This window comes from Gopherus evgoodei, chromosome 3 (assembly GCF_007399415.2).
Source record: "Gopherus evgoodei ecotype Sinaloan lineage chromosome 3, rGopEvg1_v1.p, whole genome shotgun sequence".
In the NCBI taxonomy this organism is placed as follows: domain Eukaryota; kingdom Metazoa; phylum Chordata; order Testudines; family Testudinidae; genus Gopherus; species Gopherus evgoodei.
The window spans coordinates 116,766,246-116,787,142 of NC_044324.1; the positions used below are offsets into that span (position 1 = coordinate 116,766,246).

General features: G+C 44.5%; 1 protein-coding gene across 1 annotated transcript in view; it reads right to left on the reverse strand.

Annotated features, from left to right (window-relative positions):
• Positions 1-2,161: 2,161 nt before the first annotated feature.
• The window catches only part of TXLNB (taxilin beta), a 56,744-nt gene continuing 38,008 nt past the window's right edge, over positions 2,162-20,897 (reverse strand). The window contains exons 7-10 of the mRNA XM_030556450.1: positions 20,070-20,144; positions 9,750-9,842; positions 5,520-5,615; positions 2,162-4,026 (exon numbers count right to left, since the gene is read on the reverse strand). Of these exons, the coding sequence (XP_030412310.1) occupies positions 3,484-4,026; positions 5,520-5,615; positions 9,750-9,842; positions 20,070-20,144 (807 nt within the window). The 3' untranslated portion in view covers positions 2,162-3,483. The remainder of the gene's footprint in view (positions 4,027-5,519; positions 5,616-9,749; positions 9,843-20,069; positions 20,145-20,897) is intronic.

Genomic DNA, 20,897 nt, shown 5'->3' on the forward strand with positions numbered 1-20,897 from the left:
GCCATAATGGATAAGTCCAACCCCAGAACAAACAACTGTCAAAATCATACTGTGAATACTGCAACAGATAACTTACCAAAAGATTGTACCAAACAGTGCAAATAATGAAAACAATTATATTGTGTTAACTGGGCTGAATTATATCTTCGGGAATGAATGAGGATTAAAAATGGAGACTCATTTTTGGGTGAAATGCAACAAGAATTTTGTGATCACAGTATCCGACAAATGACATCTTTCCCCCTAGGTCACCAACATTTCAATTTAAATCTGCTTGTATGATTTTCTAGAGCATTTGAAGGTTTCTCAGTGTTCGTGTGTGTGGCTGGGTTTGTTTGTGTGTAACATTTCTCTTTCTAACTTCTGGACATCTGTTCTCATATTAGTAGCTTTTTCACAGTCTTGAGATAGTCAGACCAGGAACTGGTAGCATGAAGGCCTGGACTGAGTATACCTATTGTGGATACTGGGATTGGTGGGCCCTGGATTAAGTGTACCTATTGTGGTAGCCAGAAGCTGGGAATGGGCGACAGGGGATGGATCACTTGATGATTACCTGTTCTGTTCATTCCCTCTGGGGCACCTGGCATAGGCCAATGTCAGAAGACAGGATACTGGACTAGATGGACCTTTGATCTGATCCAGTATGGCCATTCTTATGTTCTTAAAAACAGCAGGCCTAGTCAAAAACATAGCTAAAGGCCTGCCCCCGGTGGGGGAGGAACAACTAAGCCCAGGCCACAAATGATTACGTGGGAAAATGAATTAGAAAACAGGAATGGGAGTGAAGGTCAAAGGTTAAAAATCAGGGATCCAGAAGGGGACACAAAGCAGAGAACCCTTGACAGTGTCCATCACTCCTTCAAGATAAATAATAATAATTGGAGATATACCAAGCTCCTAGAACTGGAAGGGACCTTGAAAGGTCATTGAGTCCAGCCCCCTGCCTTCACTAGCAGGACCAATTTTTGCCCCAGATCCCTAAGTGATCCCCTCAAGGACTGAGCTCACAACCCTGGGTTTAGCAGGCCAATGCTCAAACCACTGAGCTATCCCTCCCCCTCTCAAGTCTGAGGAGCCAGTGGACACCACCCACAGAACTCTACCCAGTGGTTTGATTTGATGAGGGGACAGAAATAGGCCCCACAGTTGCAAAGTGCCTCTCCTGCACCATCAAGGTTTCTCCTCCTGGTTTAGTGGTGGCCATTTTGGCCAGTACCAGGAGTAGGTTGACGGGGAGATCTCGCGACATCGTGCAGCCATGGATAAGATGCGCAAGGACAAACAGGTGAAGGGAAAAGTGCAACCTGAACCTCAGTAAGGTATTTTGAAGGAGCCAGAAGAATAGCTTCAACCTGACATACCCTACATAGATGTGACCCAGGATCTCCTTCTTGCCATAGATAGGATAGGTGTCATGGGATTCCATGAACCGTACCAAATACATGCCTGTGCTCATTGCTCCCTGGAGGAACTGCCAACTAATATCCCCAGAGAGTCATGGAACAAGAGTAGAATACAGACTGGCCCACTGGGACTCCTTGCCCACTGGATTAAGTGCAGAAGATGCCTGCTGGAGATGAGAAAGGGATTCTAGCAGTGGGCTGGCAGGCAGATTAGAACTCTCCGCCAAACAAAACTCCTGACATTTCCTGCTGAATGCCCTACAAGCTCCCACTTTGGCTCATGATGCTAAAAACAAGTGAATGACACCAGGGTGAAAGTAATTTACAGGATTTACCGGTACTGCTGGAGTCCTGAGGGGGGCATGGCCTCATCAGGAAGAGGCATGGCTTCAATTGGAAGAGGCATGGCCTCAAGATTTAAAGGCCCTGGTGCACCGGCTGTGGCTGGGAGGCTCAGGGACTTTAAATCAACCTGGGGCTCCCAGCTGCAGAGGTGGCTGGGAGCCTCTAGAGCTCAGGGGCAAATTAAAGGGCCTGGGGCGCCGGCCGCCATGGAGCTCCGGACCTTTTAAATCCCGCCTGCAGCTCCAGCTGCCAGAGCTTGCAGGTGGGATTTAAAGGGCCCAGAGCTCCCGCGGCTGCGGGGAATCCCGAGCCTTGCCGGGCTGGGATTTAAAGGGCCTGGAGCTCCTGCTGCTGTGGGGAGCTCTGAGCCCTTTAAATCCCGGCCCCAGCCTGTCTGCCAGAGCCGCAGGCGGGATTTAAAGGGCTCTGAGCTGCCCACAGCCACGGGAGCTCTGAGCCCTTTAAATCTGGCCCCAGCCCAGTCACTGGAATCGCGGGCTTGATTCAAAGGGCTTTGGGCTGCCTGCTATGGTGGGGAGCCCAGAGCCCTTTAAATTCCCACCATGGAAGCTGGTGCGGATCGGCATGGTGTACTGGCTCTTGCTGGTTTGCCGTACCAGACCGTACTGGCTTACTCACCTCTGGATGACACACAGAAGCTGGCTAAAGTAGTAAGGACCAGAGTGTGAGGGGCCCTTGGGTGGGCTTGCAGAAGGGTAGGGGAGCACAAGCAACCCTTTCTCTCCCATGTTCTGCATTCCTGGCAATCAGGGAAGCACAGGGATTGTTTGGTTTTGTTCCACTCTGGAGAGCAGGATACCAAAAAGGGAGTGAAGAGGAAGCAGCATAGCCAAGTTCCCATTCCTGACTACAACAGCTTAAACACCAGGGCTTATGCTTCTGGGAGCAATCTGTGGACAGAGCAGACTGTATACCACCTGTGCACAAAGAGAAATATGGTAAGAGAGTATACCTGCCTGAGACACAGTCTCTATTGCTTAAAAGCCAGGATCTGTCCCTAAAGATTAAAACAGCAATATTATGAGGCATCTCACAAAGAATTTTTCCCTTTCATTATGGTTCTGTTGAAAGCAATGACATAATCACAGCACTGAACAGAGACGGCAATTAGGGGTAGATGTTTGGAATTGTGTGTGAGTGTTTAGATAAAAATTTCCAATAACAAGTTAGTGATTTGTGCAGGTAACTTTTGCAAAAATATGCCATTATTGTACGTCTCAATTGCTTCAATTTACCCTATCAATGCTTCTGCTATGATCACAAATCCTCATCACGTCATTTATTAAGCTCACCTGGCCTCTAAACAGGGCATGTTTTGTGCAACATCAAGCCAAATTGATATGTTTAATTATGTAGCTTTAAAAAGTGTGTATCTGTATTGCAACAATTCTTAAAACATGAAACCTCAACAGTTTGCCTGGATTTTGTTGAGTGAGATGACTCATTATGCCTGGAAAGAAGATCCTGTAATTTTGTTATATTTTGCTGACATTAAGAAAATATTATGCTTTGCATATGTGAGGGACAGCCAAAATAGCAAACCCATCATTAGTGTGGTGGTGGTGGTGAAGAGGTAAGATGCATTACACACTGCTATAAAACACGTTTGAGCATGTTTTCAGGCCCTAATTTTTTTTGTTTCAGAAAATCAATTTTGGGAGAAAATGGAGCTGTGATTGGTAGAAAGACAAGCCAGAAAACAGCGTTACATTTAATCTACTCCTTCCATGTCAGCATCTACTGTTTGCTCTGTGGGCTGATCTTGAGCAGGCTGCTCTGCTGGGGCTCCTTCACATTTTTCAGTGGATTTCAGAGCAAGACTTAGCAGCCCAGAGGGATTCCCTGCCTCTGGCTGAGGGGTGGGATGGGAAGGAAGCTCTGGCTCTGTGAGACAAAGAGGACTGCATGCTTGAAGGTCAGCTGGCTCTGGATTACTGTTCTCACTGGAGACTGTGAGGGGATCCTGCACGTGATGGGTCACCATGAATGCTGCAGCTAGATTCTTCAGGATGTTCTCATCAATAATGGACAGCTCTGCACTATCCTGTTCAGTAACAGAAGGGCTTGCATCAGCCTCTTTTCCCAAGATGTCATCATTTCGATCCTCCTCATCCTCCTCTTCCTCATTAGTGAATTTTGCTTCTTTAATTTTTTTGTACAGTTCATTCCTCTCTTCCTGTAGCGCTCTGCAAAGGTTCTCTAGCCTCTGGATTTTCAGCACAAAGCACTCGTACTCCTTAGCCCTCATTGCTTTCTGTGATCAAATCAAAATCAGGCAAAAGTGTGGGAAAATGGAGTTCATATTCATGAGGTTCACACACGTACGTTGCAGTTATAAAGATATAATTTGTTACATGCACCCTTTTTTCATTGCAGGGTAGCTGGAGTTCCCAAAGTAATAAAATACAATTACAGTCTTCCTAACTAAGTATGAATTCACCCCAGTGCACTGAAATGTGTCACTTAAGTGGTGAATAAGGCATTCTGCAGGTCCTCTGCACTCGGCTGAATTTCACCAAGAGATAGGCACAGCCATGAATAATCTCTCGCGATAGAAGGACTATAAAACATTCAGGATGTCAGTACAGATAAGCACCCAAAAGCTGTATTGCTTATCTGGACTTCCTGGAACACTCTGTTGGAATTTTCATGAGAACAGGATGCCTCATATTTGCAGTCCATCTTGTTTTTGGTTGGCTGGAAATTCTGTGAGAACAGCCTGTCTTGCAGCCAGGGCCGGCTTTCGGAAGTGCGGGGCCCAATTTGAACAGTTTTGATGGGGCCCAGCAGGGATGACTTAAAAAAAAAAAAAAGTAAAAAAACACGTGGGGCTTATATTCATCGGGCAGTGCTCCGAGTCTTCGGCAGTGGGTCCTTCACTCGCTCCAGGTCTTCAGCGGCACTGAAGGACCTGCCGCTGAAGTGCCGCCAAAGATCTGAAGTGCCGCCAGGTGAGTAAAAATTAAAAAGATGCCTCTAGGCAGGGAAGGGATTCTCACTGGGTGCGGGGCCCTCTTAGGCGCGAGGCCCGATTCGGGGGAATTGGTGGAATAGGCCTAAAGCCGGCCCTGCTTGCAGCATTTTGTGGACATCTACATTTTCTGATTCTAGCTGGATGTAGAAGTCTACAAAAATGACAATACTGGAGGTTGCAGCGGGGACACTATTCATTCTTTTCTCAAACCTCAAAAATGTAGTCCAGGTTTCATCTAAGTTTGAGATGAAACTTTAGGTAGCTTCTTATTTTATCTGAATCAGTTTCCATATCCCTACTAATTTTCTATGAAATCTCTCTGTATAGGGAACATTTAAATCTATGATTGACCCCAGTGACTTCTATACTGGAAATTAAGCTGAATTAACCAAAAGTCTGACTTTAAAGTGCATTATTTAAAACACATTAAACCCCTGTGTGGACACTTTCTTTCAGAAGTCAAGTGGCCTTAATCTAAAGTGACCTAAGGCCACTTCACTTCTGAATGAGAGCATCCACATGGGGGTTTAATGCACTTTAAATTCACTCTTAATTAATTAGGCTTAACTTCCCATGTGGACAAGCTGTTAGTGTATGCAGAGCCAGACTCAGTAATATCTTGGCTTCAACAGATATGATGTTTTTTCCAAGACCTGACCTTATCAACACATACTAAGAAAAAGGGCCCAGTTTTCCCATTGATTTTAGTGGGCTTTGGATCAGCCCCCAATTAACTTGAAAATATGAAAAAAATTATAAAGTAGGTTTCTCACCTCTTCAATCATGTCCAATAGAGCTTTATTACAGTTCTCAAACCTGGCTTTCCATGTAGCTGTATCCTTTTCCAGCTTCTTCATCTTCTTTGTCATCTACAGAAGCAGGAAGAGAATCACAGCAGGGATCCAAAATGTTAATTGAAGTTAGAACAGCATTTTAGTTATCTTTTCTTAAACCTCTACTTATAGCTCTGTTACCAGTAACTACAATGAGAATGAATATAGCATTGTCAAAGAATGATGGCTGAGGAATCACATATAGCAAGAGACTGGTTTAATTTCAACTCCCCAAGTGTTGAAATTTGACACAAACGAATACCCCCTGCCATTCATGCCCATGTGCTCCAAAATAGGAAAAATGTATTACATGGTTAAAAAAATATTATACATGTTAAAAATAGTTAAGGCTGTGATGAAGGAAAGTTAATATTTCCCAAAGGAAATCTACATGAAGAAAAGAGACACGCTGGTGCCACAGACTACACAAAATGGTTACTCCAATAGTAATGGCCAGTTTCTAAACTGAGCACTCAATTCTCTCTCACTTTCTGCTGCAAAGATTACTGTCTGCAGCCAATAGCAGTCTTACTAGTGTTTTAATGTGAACAAATACAAACACTTGATAGGGAGACTTCTGATTTCCTTAGGGCCCAATCCTATGAGAAAGCTAGTAGGGGAGAGGCTGTTCTAGATTTGATTTTGACAAATAGGAAGGAAATGGTTGAGACTTTGAAAGTGGAAGGCAACTTGGGTGAAAGTGATCATGAAATAATGGAGTTCATGATTCTAAAGAATGGTAGGTGAGAGAACAGCACAAAAAAGACAGTGGATTTCAAGAAGGCAGACTTTAGCAAACTCTGGTAGTTGGTAGGTAAAATTCCATGGGAAGCAAGTCTAAGGGGAAAAACAATTGAAGACAGTTGGCAGTTTTTCAAAGAGACATTTTTAAGGGAACAAGAGCAAACTATCCCACTGTGTAGGAAAGATAGGAAGTATGGTAAGAGACCACCATGGCTTAAACAGGAGATCTTCAATGATCTAAAACTCAAAAAAGAGTCCTACAAAAAGTGGAAACTCGGTCAATTTACAAAGGATGAATATAAACAATAACACAAGTATGTAGGGACAAAACTAGAAAAGCCAAGGCACAAAACGAGATCAAACAGCTAGGGACATAAAAGGAAACAAGAAAACTTTCTACAAATACATTAGAAGCAAGAGGAAGACCAAGGACGGAGTAGGCCCATTACTCATTGAGCGGTCTGGGGAACAATAACACAATAACAGAAAATGTGGAAATGGCAGAGGTGCTTAATGACTTCTTTGTTTCTGTTTTCACCAAGAAGGTTGGTGGCAATTGGACGTCTAACATAGTGAATGCCAGTGAAAATGAGGTAGGATTAGAGTCTAAAATAGGGAAAGAACAAGTCAAAAATTACTTAAACAAGTTAGATGTCTTCAAATCACCAGGGCCTGATGAAATGCATCTTAGAATACTCAAGGAGCTGACTGAGGAGATATCTGAGCCATTAACAATTATATTTGAAAAGATATGGAAGATGGGAGACATTTGAGAAGACTGGAAAAGGTCAAATATACTGCCCATCTATAAAAAGGGAAATAAGGACAACCTGAGGAATTACAGACCAGTCAGCTTAACTTCTGTACCCGGAAAGATAATGGAGCAAATAATTAAGCAATAAATTTGCAAACACCTAGAAGATAATAAGGTGACAAATAACAGTCAGCATGGATTTGTCAAGAACAGATCATGTCAAACCAACCTGATAGCTTTCTTGACAGGGTAACAAGCCTTGTGGATAGCGGGGAAGTGGTAGATGAGGTATATCTTGATTTCAGTAAGGCTTTTGATACTGTCTCGCATGACCTTCTCATAACAAACTAGGGAAATACAAGCTAGATGGAGCTACTATATGATGGGTGCATAACTGGTTGGAAAATCGTTCCCAGAGACTAGTTATTCATGGTTCACAGTCATGCTGGAAGGGCATAATGAATGGGGTCCGGCAGGGATTAGTTCTGGGTCCTGTTGTGTTCAATATCTTCATCAATGATTTAGATAATGGCATAGAGAGTACACTTATAAAGTTTGCAGATGATAGCAAGCTGGGAGGGTTTGTAAGTGCTTTGGAGGATAGGATTAAAATTCAAAATGATCTGGACAAACTGGAGAAATGGTCTGATGTAAATAGGATGACATTCAATAAGGACAAATGCAAAGTACTCCACTTAGGAAGGAACTATCAGTTGCACACATACAAAATGGGAAATGACTGTCTAGGAAGGATTACTGTGGAAAGGGATCTGGGGGTCATAGTGGATCACAAGCTAAATATGAGTCAACAATGTAACGCTGTTGCAAAAAAAGCAAACATCATTCTGGGATGTATTAGCAGGAGTATTGTAAGTAAGACATGAGAAGTAATTCTTCCACTCTACTCCATGCTGATTAGGCCTCAGCTGGAGTATTGTGTCCAGTTCTGGGTGCCACATTTCAGGAAAGATGTGGACAAATTGGAGAAAGTCCAGAGAAGAGCAACAAAAATTATGATAGGTCTAGAAAACATGACCTATGAGGAAAGATTGAAAAAATTGGGTTTGTTTAGTCTGGAGAAGAGAAGACTGAGAGGGGACATGAGAACAGTTTTCAAGTACATAAAAGAGAGAAAAATTGTTCTTTTTAACCTCTAAGCATAGGACAAGAAGCAATGGGCTTAAACTGCAGCAAGGGCGGTTTAGGTTGGACATTAGGAAAAAATTCCTAACTGTCAGAGTGGTTAAGCACTGGAATAAAGTGTCTCAGAGGTTGTGGACTCTCCATCATTGGGGATTTTTAAGAGCAGGTTAGACAAACACCTGTCAGGGATGGTCTAGATAATAGTTAGTCCTGCCTTGAGTGCAGGGACTGGACTAGATGACCTCTCAAGGTCCCTTCCAGTTCTATGATTCTATGAGGTACTGAGTGCTGCTAGCTCTTCCTGAAATTACTTGTCACCTCTTGGGATGACGGAAATGCTCACAGAAACAAAGCACCTCTTGATTGCATTATTAAATTCACAGTGAATTTTCTGGCATTTGGCAGGGATTCTTTCTCCCTCCTTATCAGTCTAAGATTTCCCCACTTGAGGTCCTGCTCAGGACTAGACTGTGCCTTGCCCTGCACAGCAGAGGAGAAGGAATGGGGATTCTTTCCCTTTGTGCACTCCTGCACTAGTCCAGACACGAACTCCTGAGCATGCTCCTGGAGTGCAAACCATCACAAAAGGGGCATGGGGAAGAGGTGGGACCATGCCCTGACCCTTTGCCCAGACTGCAGAGTTGGCTGGCTATGTTAAGGGGAGAAGGTGCGGTATGTGTCTCCCGAGGCACAACTCCTAATGGAGCACCTTCTGGGATGATCATCTCTGCACTGTTCTCAGTACAGGCCAACAGCTAAATACCACAATCTTCCCTTCAGTCTTTACTCAGACCTTATTCCTACTCAAGATAACTAGAGCTCTTCTCAATGAGGACCTCAGAATTTTGAGCCCCTGGAACATGAAAATTAAGGGCTAGATTCTCTCTTGTGTTGCACTTTGTGCAGTCATTTAAACCACCAGTGCAAAGTGTGGGGGGGACAACTCTGACTAGGTAGTGTTTTAAACTCTCTTGGCAGTGGGGTGAATGGCTGCATAAAGTGCAGGGCAACAATGAATTGTGCCTTAAATATTTACGCCAACACTAAACATTTTATGCCAATCCATAAATGGTATTGAATGGCCATCATATGAGCCATCAGGTTAGATTGTAAGTAGTTCATTGATTATTCTTTCACACAATTGTTATTTCTTTGCTGGAGAAGAGAGCAAAAGCTTTAACTTCCAGTGCTAAGACACAGTGGGCCAGATTCCAAACTGGTGTAAACTGGCATAGGGCTATCACATCAGCTGAGGAGCTGGTCCCATAAGTTTCTGTGAAGAGGAGGTTGTGGGTCTCTTTTTCTATTAGACATTATATGACATAAATCAGAAATGTACACAAAGTATCAAAGCAATATTGCAATATGTTTGGTTTTCCTGAGCCCATCTTACATCCCACTCAAACTTGGATTAGTTTGTTTCACCCAAGCGTACAGAAATGTCCCAATCCAAAGATAAATGATCACAAAGGAGAACCATGTATCAAAATGGAAAGTGTCAGATTTTAGAAATGATACGTGCTACTCACTTTCTCCATCTCCTGTTTGAAACTGGCGAACACCTCATTGCTTTTTGTCAGTGTTTTCTGAAATTCTTCAAACCGTTCAGAATAGAGAGTGAGCTACATACACAGGAACAAACAGATCAGTTTCAGAAGTTCCATGTGGGCAAACTGAATGAATATACATCTTATTTTAATGTTAATTAAATGAAAAGGGAACGACAATGATTCAATAATAATCCTTTTGTGCTTGCAGAGCAGCTTTCAAAGCATCACATTAGTGAATTTAGCCTCACTACACCCTGATGAGGTTGGGAACTATATTATCCCTATATTAGAGAGTAATAAAATGAGGAAGAACAGAAAGATTGAGGCCAATATTTTCAAAAGTATGTGGGAACTGTGAGTGCTCAGCTTTCTGAATATCAGGCTCAAAGTGGCATGTGGGTACCCCAAAATTGGAAGAACTTCAAATAAGTTGATACTTCAAAAATGTTGACCTACTTGGCTTTTCTAAGGGCCACTGGGCAGAGAGTAGTAAAACATAGTAAAGAACCCAAGGGCTCAGAGTCCTAACTGTGATGTCTTCCAAAATGCCAAGTGTGGCCTGGGCAGTTTAAGAAGCATTTGTAACAAAGGCATAGTAGACCTGTGTCAGCTGGGAACCTCAGTTGGCAGCGGCTTGTCCCAAAGTGACATATTTCCTGCCCATTTCTGTCTTTTCCGTCCCTTCTTTTATCTGACTTCCCTATTTTTATCCATGTGTTTGTGTCTCCTCCTTCACTCTCCTCCACTGATCTCACTTTCTATCCTCTCTCCCAATTCTTCTTGCTTCTTTTTCTCTCTACCCTTTTGCTATTTTAAATCTTTCCCCTTTCTCTCCTTTCCTTTTTACCCTTCCTTTTTCCTTTATTCCGAGTCTTGTTTCTTGTCCTTGTCATTGTGTGCTCATTTTATTTATTTCTGCTTTCCTTCCTACACCTTTATGTTGTCTGGTTGCTTTCCCCCTTCCTGCACCACCTAGCTGGGCTCCTCTCACTACTCAACTCCCTGATCCCATCTGCTGTGCCACTTCACAGAGAAGCAACAGAGTGAATTGAGAGGGAATCTAGTCAGCTTTACTTTGTAGTTTGTACATGAAGTGGAGCTGCAGGCAGGGCCAGCAAAAGCAGAGAAACAAGGTCTCTTGTCAATTTCACTTTGTTGTTCACACATGAGGCCCTGCAACAAAGCAGGAGAAAAGTGCTATTTCAATGTGCCAGCAGTTAGGGTCCATATTTCATTATTAATCTGCTTTTACTACTCTTGAAAAAGTACACCTGAAATTAGTAACGCCACATTTTTTAGAGCTGGCCTCTGACTTTGCCGGTATGTCTACACTGCAGTGTAAGCCCAGGGTTTGAACTCAGATTTAACTCTAGCACCACTTCTGTCAAATACAAATCACAGTAATCCAGGGCTTGGAGTCAGGGTCCTAGAATCCTACGGGGGTGAAGGGTCTGAGCCTGAGTCAAGCTGGGACCCAGAGTTCTAGGCCTATTGCTCTGCAGTATAGACAGCCCTACTGGACTCATGCTCTAGGAGTCTACCAAAAGTATCCCACAATCCCATGGACTGATTTTCTTTGTCCTCTAGACAGTAAATTGGTGGACAGTCAAGTATTCCCACACTGCACCAAGAACAGAGGGCTAGAGCAGCCCCATTTTGGGACGGTGCTAGTAAGTCTCGGTTTTGGGTGGTTGGACTCAGGCCCACATAATGCAGTGTAGATTCTAGACTCCCAGGTTGGGACCCAGAATTCAACAATTCCTAAAATAGGGTTCAAGTTGAATGCAGATGCCCAGACCTAGGCATCTTTGTTAACCTAGGGTCTGCTAACTCAAGTTCTACTAATCCTGGGCTTACATTGCAGTGCAGACATACCTGTATGATTCAATTTTTGGGTGACCATCTTGGCTCAAACTTGTGAATCCAAAAATGGAGGTATCCCAAATCAGTAAACATTCTTGAAAATTTTGGCCTGTCTAAAGTTAATTTTCCTGTAAGAATTACTTAGGTTCTGTTCTCTTCCCCCTTTCCATAATGGGAAAGCAGTTTCCTACTAAAACTTCAAAGAAAAACATGGTGTGAAAGATAAATTATATTTATCTACACTTCTGGACAAAAGAAAAGCAGATGATATTGAAATATTACATTCTGATTCCACAGGAATGTTCAGCCAACACAGTTCAACTATCCAGCTTGACAGCTCTTGTTAGCAAAAGAGAGTTCGGCTTAACATCAGGGCTGGCCTTAGGATTTATGGTGCCCTAGGCGAGATTATTAAACTGGTGCCCCTGTGCCTGATCTGCTCTTAGCAACACAAACATAAGCTTACAGTACTGGAAAACTTGCCACATTCACATTATTAAAACCAGTTTAACTTAATTAAGCACACTGTAATGCTGATGGACTAGCACTAAAGAAGCAGCACTATAGAAAAAATTCTGATATGACAGAATGATGCAAATAATATATATTTTTTAATTTATCAAAAATTTATTGGAAATTTATATGAAGAGGTATTGAAACAAAGATTTGTTTTTAATTAAAAGCAATCTTTCTGGCTTTTTTGGCTGCAAAATCAGTAATAATGTCATCGTATGACAAAGACAAAGTCATGTCTTATTCGATTGCAAGAATAGCAAGACCAGTTAAGCATTTCTGACTCATGGTAGAGCGGAGATAGTTTTTAATGAGCTTTAGTTTTGAGAAACTCCGTTCTCCTGATGCTACTGTTACAGGAATTGTCAGTAGAATACGAGTGGCAATGTACACATTAGGATATATGTCAACAAGTTTGCGGGTATGAATAAACTGTACAATGTCCATCACCGATTTTGCATGTGGCAACATTGATGACAGTGTACTCAATTCTTCGTACATTTCAAGTCCATTTAAATCAAAACTATCACCGTGCTTAAGGAGACTCTCTAGGTTCTTGCACTTTGTCATTAGTTGCTCTTATTTTCCTATTTCGTTGAATTTAGTTATGTCATACAAAAATCCAAACTGTTCATGGTGTACTTGCAAGGTATTAAACCTTTCATCAACAGCAGATACAGCTTTATCCATCACAACATTAAAAAATTCAACCTCAAATTTCTTTTCTGGATCGTCTATGGGCATGATCTGCTGTACAGATTCTTCACAAAGAAGTGTCCCTGGCCTTTTTAACTCATATTAACTATGTATTTACTTTATGAAAGTTGGAGAAAACATTGTGAAAACGTAAAACATTGGCTGCCCAAATTCTGGGCTGGCAAAAGTTATACTGACTCACAGGGAAAAAAAAAAGCAGGAGAATCTTAGTACAACATATGGTCATTCTATACCAGGGGTCGGCAACCTTTCAGAAGTGGTGTGCCAAGTTCACTGTAATTTAAGGTTTCTCGTGCCAGTAATACATTTTAATGTTTGTAGAAGATTTCTCTCTATGTCTATATTATATAAATAAACTATTGTTATTATCTGAGGTCTTGGCCACCGGTCCTGCTCAGGCCACTGTCAGCTGAGTAAATGAAACCCCAAACCAGCAGCGGGCTGGTGGCTGGAACCCTAGACAAGGATCCCAGGCCCTGCTCAGCCTGCTGCTGGTCTGGGGTTCTGACCACCAACTCCTGCCAGCCAGGATCCCGGCCGCCAACCCCTCCTCAGCCCTCTACCAGCCTGGGATTCTACTCACCCAGGCTGGCAGGAGGCAGAGTGAGGCTGGCGGCTGAGCTCCTGATTGACAAGGGGCCGGCAGCCGGAACCCCGGAGTAGCAGTAGGCTGAATGCTGCTGGAACCCCAGACTGGCAGCAGACTGAGCCACTCAACCCCCCACCGGCCCTGCTCAGCCCGCCACCAGCCCACTCAGCCTGCCACCCGCTGCCAGCTGAGTGAATGAAACCCCAGGCTGACAGCAGGTTGAGTGGTTCAGCTGGCCTGCTCAGTCCACTGCCAGCCTGGGGTTCCTTGGGGGTCCCCAGGCCAGCAGCAGGTGCTGAGTGGGGCCGATGGCTGGTATCCCAGCTGGCAATAGGGTAGCAGCTGGAACCCCAGAGCAGTGATGGGCTGAGCCGCTCAGCCTGCTGCTGCATACCATCAAAAATCAGCTCACCTGCCACCTTTGACACGTGTGCCGTAGGTTGCCGACCCCTGCTTTATACACTAGTAAGGAGATGAGCATATTACAGTTGTTGGAGGGTTCTTATCAGGAGTAACAGGCTATAGGAAAGTCAGTCAACATTTTTTGTTTCTCTGATGAAAACTGGCCCACTCCCTGCCTCAAACCAAACCTGTCACTAATAATTGTCAACAACTTAATTTTCTGTTTTTGCCTAAGATATTGATTTTTAAAAAAAAATAAATATTGAAATTGGATTCAGGATTGTTAGCAAGAATTTTTGGCAAACAAAGTTGTAAAATGACAATCTAAATGGCAACACAGTACTGCTTTCATGCTTGGCTCACCCCCCAGCCTGCTGGTCCAACAGCTGCAATAGACTCCAAAATCCACCTCTTGGGGTGCAGAGTGGCAACAGCAGCAGCAAACCCTCAGGTGCAATCACACGCCAATGGGCACCACCACCAGCCTTACAGACCATGGTGAAGTTAGCACAGCATCTGATCTCAGACAGGTCACCCATGGAGCCACAGCAGCTCATCTTGCGCTGTGCAGCTCCTCCCGGATGAGACGAATCGCTGGCAGCTGCCAGCCCGGGGAGAGGCGCTCCCCAGCTAGGGTGGCCAGATCCAGATGTCCTGACTTTATAGGGCCAGTCCTGATATTTGGGGCTTTGTCTTATATAGGCACCAACTACCCCCACTTAGAGTGACCAGACAGCAAGTGTGAAAAATCAGGACAAGCAGTGTGTGTGTGTGGGGGGGGGGGGGGGGGGGTAAAAGGAACCGATATAAGAAAAAGACCCCAAATATCAGGAATGGCCCTATAAAATAGGGATATCTACCCCAACCCCTTGTCCTGATTTTTCACACATCTGGCTAACCCCAACCCAGCCCTGTGTGACATTCCAATCCTGGCTCGCTGCCCAGGAAGTGAGTTACTTTCACTTTCATTCCTCAGCAGGTAGCCAGCCTCCCCTCCCCCGCAGCACCTCACTGTCACAGAGTCCCCGGGTGATGCTCTGGAACTGCTCCCCACCAAGCCAGTCAGGACTTTGGGGAGCCTCCTCTCCCTTGGAGCAGACTTGTTCAGGGCAAGAAGCTCACACGTCTTCACCTCCTGGGTCTCTCCTTGGAGCATTCAGCATCCTCTGCCCCTCCGTGCGCTTCCCACAGCGAGCCCACCCAGGCGGGGTCCTGGGGAAGCCACAGGGTCCTGCACCCCCACTTCGCAGTCAGATGTGACTCAGCCAGCCAGTAAAACAGAGGTTTATTCAATGACAGGAACAGGGTCTAAAACAGAGCTTGCAGATACAGCGAACCGGACCCCTCGGCCGGGTCCATTCTGGGGGGCAGTGAGCCAGACCCCCACGTCTCCCCTCAGCCAGCTCCAGCCTAACAACCCCTCCCAGCCCCTCCTCTCTGCTCAGCTCCTTTCCCGGGCCAGGAGGTCACCTGACCTCTTTGTCTCCAACACCTTCAGCTGGCACCTTTGCAGAGGAGGGGCCCAGGCCATCAGTTGCTAGGAGACAGAGTGTCAGGCATTTAGGTGCACTTGCCCTTTGCTCTGCCAGATACTTAAGAACTGCCTAGGGTACACTGAGGCACCAACACAGTATTCAGAGAAAACATTAGGAACATTCCCAGTTCATCACATTCACCCAACCCAGCCCTGACGGAGGGGAGGGAGGAGAGAGAGAGGGATGCTCCTGGGGAGGAGGGAGAAAGGAGGGGGTGCTCCGTGGGGTGGGGGGGGAGAAGAATGGATGTTATGGGGGACAACAAAGGATACTGGTTCCAGAGCCACAGAGCCTGCCTCACCTCACCTCAGCCGGGGGGAAAGAGTCACACTCACAGCCCCTACCCCCGCCCCTTCCCAGAGACCCCAGCAGCCAATCCCATTCCTCAGACTGTGCTGCATTCGGCTCTCTCTAGGACCCAGCAGCCCTGCTTCTACACTGTCTGGGCTGCCTGCAGAGTGGTGCCCCCAGACAGAGTGAGACCCTACGCGGCTGCCTATTCTGCCTATGCCTAAGGACGGCCCTGCATAACATACAATTTCCAAGGCAGGGTGGTCCAATGTGCAACCTAAAGTTCAGAAGCAGCCTGCAGAATTTAAACATGTGGCCAGAGGCTGACCTCTCCTGTACCTGCAGGGAGATGACTAAGTCAACTAACTAAAAGCGTTCGGTTTGGTTGGTGCCAACAACAAACAATTTCTACTTAGCTATCAAGGAAGAGATAAAACATAACCAAACACTATTTGTAGTTGTGTGCATTTAGTTTTGATTTTAAACCTATATAAAATTTATATTCAGATTACTTGTGGCTCTGGCAAGTGGTCATGGAGACCCTTAGTATTTGCAAATGTTTGTTTTTTTTAATGACATAAGCTCCCACAATTCAAATGGGAACTGTGAGTCTTCTGAGTATCATGCCCTTGGGATCTGACGGATGGTTTAAGGATGGATGTCTACACTGCACAGTTAATCAAGGCTCTTACGTAGGTTTTCGCCTTAACTCTCCTACTGTCCACACCCAAAAACCTCTGACATGGGCTTGGAGGTGCTTTAAGCACAGGTTCGCTTACCTAGCTGGGATGCTCAGACTGGAACCCACTCACTTTACAGTGAGGATCAGGCAAAATCATACAAGTGCCAATAGTCTTCCAATGTCCTTCTCACAATTCCTCCCAAACGACAGACAAGTTCTCCTGCAATTGGCATAGTTGGCTGGGAAAGAATTCTAAAACATCTTGGCACAAAGAACCACAGGCTATGCCCCCAGACACACCCGGCTGAGTGCAGAAAACAGGGAGCACACAGTAACACGGGAAGGGCTGTGCAGTGGGGATGATTGCACCCCAGCTAAAGTAACGTGATTGGTCAAATTTAGGTGCCAGTCACTTGGGTTAATGATGCAGTGTAGACAGAGCTGTTAATCAGATGCTTAACAATACTAATACAGCTGTAACAATATGTACAGGGCACTAGACTGAGAGTCAGGAGACTTTGGTTTTAATCTTAGCTCTGCTGCTGTCTTGAGCAAGTCACTGTGCCTCTGTTTCCCTGCCACCCTTTGTCTTGTTTATTTAGATTATAAGCCCTTTAGGGTAGAGACTGTCTCTCACTAAGGGTAGATTGACACTTGAGCTGGGGGATGTAATTTCTAGCTTGGATAGATGTATGCAGCTAGCTTTGATCGAGCTAGCGTGCCAAAAATGTACATGTAGCTACAGAGATGTGGGTGGTGAGACAGGCTAGCTGCCTGAAGAACAGTCCCACAAGGGACCCTAGGTACTCATTTGGGTGGCTAACCCCTCACACTGCTTGTGCTGCCTGAGCTACCCTTGGGTTTTTCGAGTTTGCTAGCTGGATCAGAACTAGCACATGTATATCTACCTCAGCTGGAACTCCCCCTCCCCACCCAGTTAGACTGTAGTCGTACTACACTATGGGATTGTACAGTGACTAGTACGGACGCTGGCTCAGGCCTCTACGCAGTACAGTAACATAAATAACAATCATTCATATTGTACCTGAGTACACACATGTAATAAACAAGTAAATGTGTTCTATAGTGCTAGGGTACATGCAGTAGGAGTTCTCTCTCCCTAGGAGCATGTGCCAAATTCTCAGATTAGGGAGACAAGGACCACTGTATTGCATCATGTGGTCCTATGGTTTCATTCAAATTCTGAGAGTGCACACCTGTGGTAAAAGAGGTATGAATTTGTAGGAATAGTGCTATATGAAACAGGTATTTTAACACCATATTGCTAATGAGGCTATTGAATAAGAAAAGAGCAATGTGTTAAATTAACACGTCCCCAATGTGGTAGTGGCCCTTCTGTAATCTTTGGTTGATGAATTACAGGAAGGACTCATTAGTTCATTGAATTTGCTATATTCACTTTGATTTTTTATAGTCAATTTGTTCTCTGACACAGAAAATAATATACATTAAAGGCCTCGGCTAACTTTTATCCTTCACTTTGTTTCAAAATACAAAGCTAAAAGAGCCAACAGAAGCGACACACCTGGAGAGGCTGTGTGTCATGCTGCTGAGTAGCACCACAGCCCCACCGTGGGCATGTTCTGTGAGCCAATGCCAAATGCCTTTAATCCTTTGGAGTGCAGAGTTCTCTGGCATAAGGAACACTGTACTGTTTAAGGGCCTGAGTCAGCAAAGTGCTAGCATCCTCAACTTCCGTTCAATTCAGTGAGAGTTGAGGGTGCACACACAGCACCTCACAGGATCTTCCCTAGAAAATGGAGTGCTGTCTCTCATATTATTATTGCACCATTCCCAATGGATGCAGTTGTCAAAGTGATGGAACTCCCACACCTGTGTCCCAATCCAGCAGAACACTTAAGCACATGCTTAATTTAAGCATGTGAGTAGTCCCATTAAAATCAGGGTCTCAACCCCCAACTAAGGCATTCCGAGAGAGGCTTGAGTGGATTCCTTTATTACCACTTGACATGCATGTTTAATATATTCTCTCATGTTCAATTTCATTAAACTGGCAAGTGAGGTCTGGTTGATAGACAAAACTCTTTCTAGCTGAACATAAAGGCTTAATTAAAAACACTCAAAGAAAATTGGGGACTGATTCCTCAGGAGGCCTGTGCAGTCCGATTGGAGAACCTATCAAATTGATGTCCATAAACGAATACGTTTATTTAACATTTTTCAGTTTCTTCTCTGCTTATTTTAACCTTTGAAAAACTGCATAAAGGACCATATCCTTCTCACCTTGTTGACTGATGGCTAGACTGTCACAGCTCTTACTTGGCTGCACAGGGATGTTAGGTCACCATACTTGGATTGTGAGTCTGACTACAGGAGTAGACCCGGCTTTACACACCCAGTGCTATACACTGTGAACAATTGGGCAGAGAGAAGGTGTGGAGTGGGAGGAGTCCTGGCTTTGCTTCCCCTTGCAGGCCAGAATAGTTGGCAAAGTACAGAGCAGGGGATATGTACTCTATGAAAAGGGATAAATACCTTACTTCTCATCCAGAGGGAGTGAATTTTGATGTTCTGAGTCACAACGCCATCCCTGAGCTGCGCCTGGGAAGATGTTGCCCTTTACTGTGGGCAGAGTATAAAATTACGTTCTAGCCCATAAGTAGTCCCCAAGTCTCTGAGGCTCTGTCTACAACAGTTTTTCATAAAACTTCCCCCCATAGCTATAGCCTGTGCAATTTGCCTGGTGATTATAACAATGGAAGCTCACCAGTGCAAACGAAGTACTGAGCCATTGACAAGTATCATTGTCACGGTTTTCACCACTGTGTTTGGCAGACCTGTTCTGAGCTCTCCAGGGGTCTCCAGCAAGCGCTCTGAGGACCACCAGCATTTAACAGTGAATTCTCTCTGGGCTATAAAGTACTATAGGCTGGTTTAAAAATTCTACTAAATGGAGGTAATTCTCATTTAAACCCTAAAAGAAGATCATTCTCTATGAATATTTCCATTAGGTATTTCCATAAGGCTAGGCAAATCTATTGCTGTTTTCTCTTTTTGGTATATACATCTTATGTGCCCACATTTCGGGTGTGGTATTGTGTCACTCTGTGTGATGAAATGACTGTTGTATGTTTTTGTATTAGTTGTATGTTATTTGGCTGCCATTGCATTTCACTCCAGCCTCATCTGTGTGATAATTTGTGTAATAAATTTCATTTTAATGTAGTTTTCAAACTCTGTTTTATGTCCTGTTGAGCAGAAAGCACAAAAGGCCCATTTGTATGAGCACTCTGTGCTTGGAACTCCCATGGAAGTTAATAAGAATTCTGCATTCAGGCCTGATTCCAGCAAAACACTTAAGGATGTGCTTAACAACTGACTTCACTGCGACTTATGTGCTTAAAGTTAAGTATGTGCTTCAGTGCTTTGCTGGACTGGAGCCTCAGAGGGCGTGTAGGTCTCAGCTGAGAAGAGTTATGGTGAGTATAGCGGTATGGGCATCCAACAGTATTACAGCATAGAGATTTGTGGCTCAGTATTGTATGCACATGCAAACCCTCCAGTGTGGGTGCACTGTTCTACTACGTGCATGAATATAGCCTGATTCCATTAGTACAGTGGAGGCTTAGGGAGAATACATACAAAGCTTTTGGAATACTTTACCTGGAATGTGGTGCGTGGACTAAAAATGAGCAAACAAAGGCACACCATGCAATCAACTTCACCTGGGCCTGTAGTACGGTCTCCTGTTCCTTCAGCATTTTTGCCTGGAGCTTCCATTCTGCAGCTTGAGTCAGTAGCTGTGTTTAAAGCAACAGAGAGAAAATTTATGTCTCTCAGGGATGTGAATAATCATAGAATATCAGGGTTGGAAGGGACCTCAGGAGGCCATCCAGTCCAATTCCCTGCTCCAATTGGAGCAGGACCAATCCCCAGACAGATTTTTGCCCCAGATCCCTAACTGGCCCCCTGAGTTTAGCAGGCCAATGCTCAAACCACTGAGCTATCCTTCCCCCCATAGGCCATTGAAGCCGTTTGCTAACACATTCTCAGGTTGTGCTAACCACTAAAGAAGCACACATAATACTAAATGTTACATTTTTACTAGAGGATCACACTCTTCATTCCTTCTATAGGCTAAGCTGTACAGCCCACGAGAGAGAGCAGTGTCTGAAGGGGCTGCCTGTGCTGTGTCAGCATCAGCACGGGCTGCCAGAGCAATTCCGCCACCTGCAGCACCAAGTGGACACTGGTTTTCCTCTCACAGTAGAAATCAGGCTTTTCCACTTTCACCAAGATAATTAGGGCTCTGCTCATTGATACCTAGAACACTTCTGGGAGTTTTGGAATTGATCGGATGAAGTGTTCAAACGTTATTGTGTTACAGACAAACTCCAGTTAGCTGAGTGTGGGGCCTGCAGGCTCGGTCAGTTAGACAATTAATTTTTATTAGGTGACTAACTTGTTTTCTCAATTGGTACTTATATTAAATAAATCCTGGCCCTGCTGTCTGACCTCAATAGCTGGGCTGAGTGCTCAAGATTTTGGGGGAA